Here is an 874-nt window from a genome sequence, read left to right as displayed (position 1 = left end):
GTCGACTCTGAGGATCCCCCCTCCCATATTTGGTGGATCTTTTGGAAAGGATAAATTATTCACAGAGAAGGAAGTTCGTGAATGTCTCATCAAGTATTCGCAAGATGCTAAATTATTCAATAATGGAAAGGTCAAAATTAACGAGTTAATCTATACCAAAGTTTTCAAATCAGGAAAATCTCAACCTGTAAAACTTGATACAGTTGTGCCAGTTCAAAATATCATTGATTGCCTTCTCAATGAAATGGTCGATCACTATGCAGTTGTCTATGATGGAAATGAAAATGAAATCTCCATCTACAAAGGAGCTTGTCCAGGAATCTCTGTTGAAGCAGAAGCCATCATGGGAAATAAGGTCATTACAAAGGTCAATGGTGTCAAGCTGCTGATCAATAATTCTGATTTGAATTGTGTTGCTTTTGAAGATCTTGTCAAGAAATTGAAAAACAAATGTAGTGCCTCAATCAAGACAAACACTTCAAATATGCCATCTGTTGGAGGAGGTATCCCAGAAGCAGATATTACAATCCAGGGAAATCACATTGCCATGATTGAACAAATTCTGACACAGGATTATGGTTTCCCAGTTAGATTCATTCTAGTTAATGATAAGACCAATAAGAAGAAGAAAAAGAAGTAAATTATTCTTTTGCTCTCCTTATTTTCAAACTTGAAACTACGCCCAAAATTTTATTAAATCAGAAAAAAATGAAAGTTTTGGGGGCAAGCCTTTTTCTTATCATCTTTTTGATTACTTTCCGATTGATGAGTAGTTTCTTCATCACAACATACTTTAGTGCTGATGAATATTATCAGGGAATTGAAATTGCTCATTCATTGCACTTTCCCGATCATCCACATAAATTACCATGGG

At 35.2% G+C, this 874-nt stretch overlaps 1 protein-coding gene across 1 annotated transcript; it reads left to right on the top strand.

The window, feature by feature from the left end:
• Positions 1-19: 19 nt before the first annotated feature.
• On the top strand, positions 20-711 carry NAEGRDRAFT_60091 (uncharacterized protein). The gene has a single exon (XM_002668157.1). It carries the CDS (start codon positions 245-247, stop codon positions 638-640), a length of 396 nt encoding a protein of 131 aa, XP_002668203.1. The 5' UTR covers positions 20-244; the 3' UTR covers positions 641-711.
• The last annotated feature ends 163 nt before the right edge of the window (positions 712-874 follow it).

The sequence above is a fragment of the Naegleria gruberi genome (assembly GCF_000004985.1).
Source record: "Naegleria gruberi genomic scaffold NAEGRscaffold_590, whole genome shotgun sequence".
Classification (NCBI taxonomy): domain Eukaryota; phylum Heterolobosea; class Eutetramitea; order Acrasida; family Naegleriidae; genus Naegleria; species Naegleria gruberi.
The sequence above is the reverse complement of the archived record's forward strand: the minus strand, read 5'-3'. Positions and strand labels throughout refer to the sequence as shown.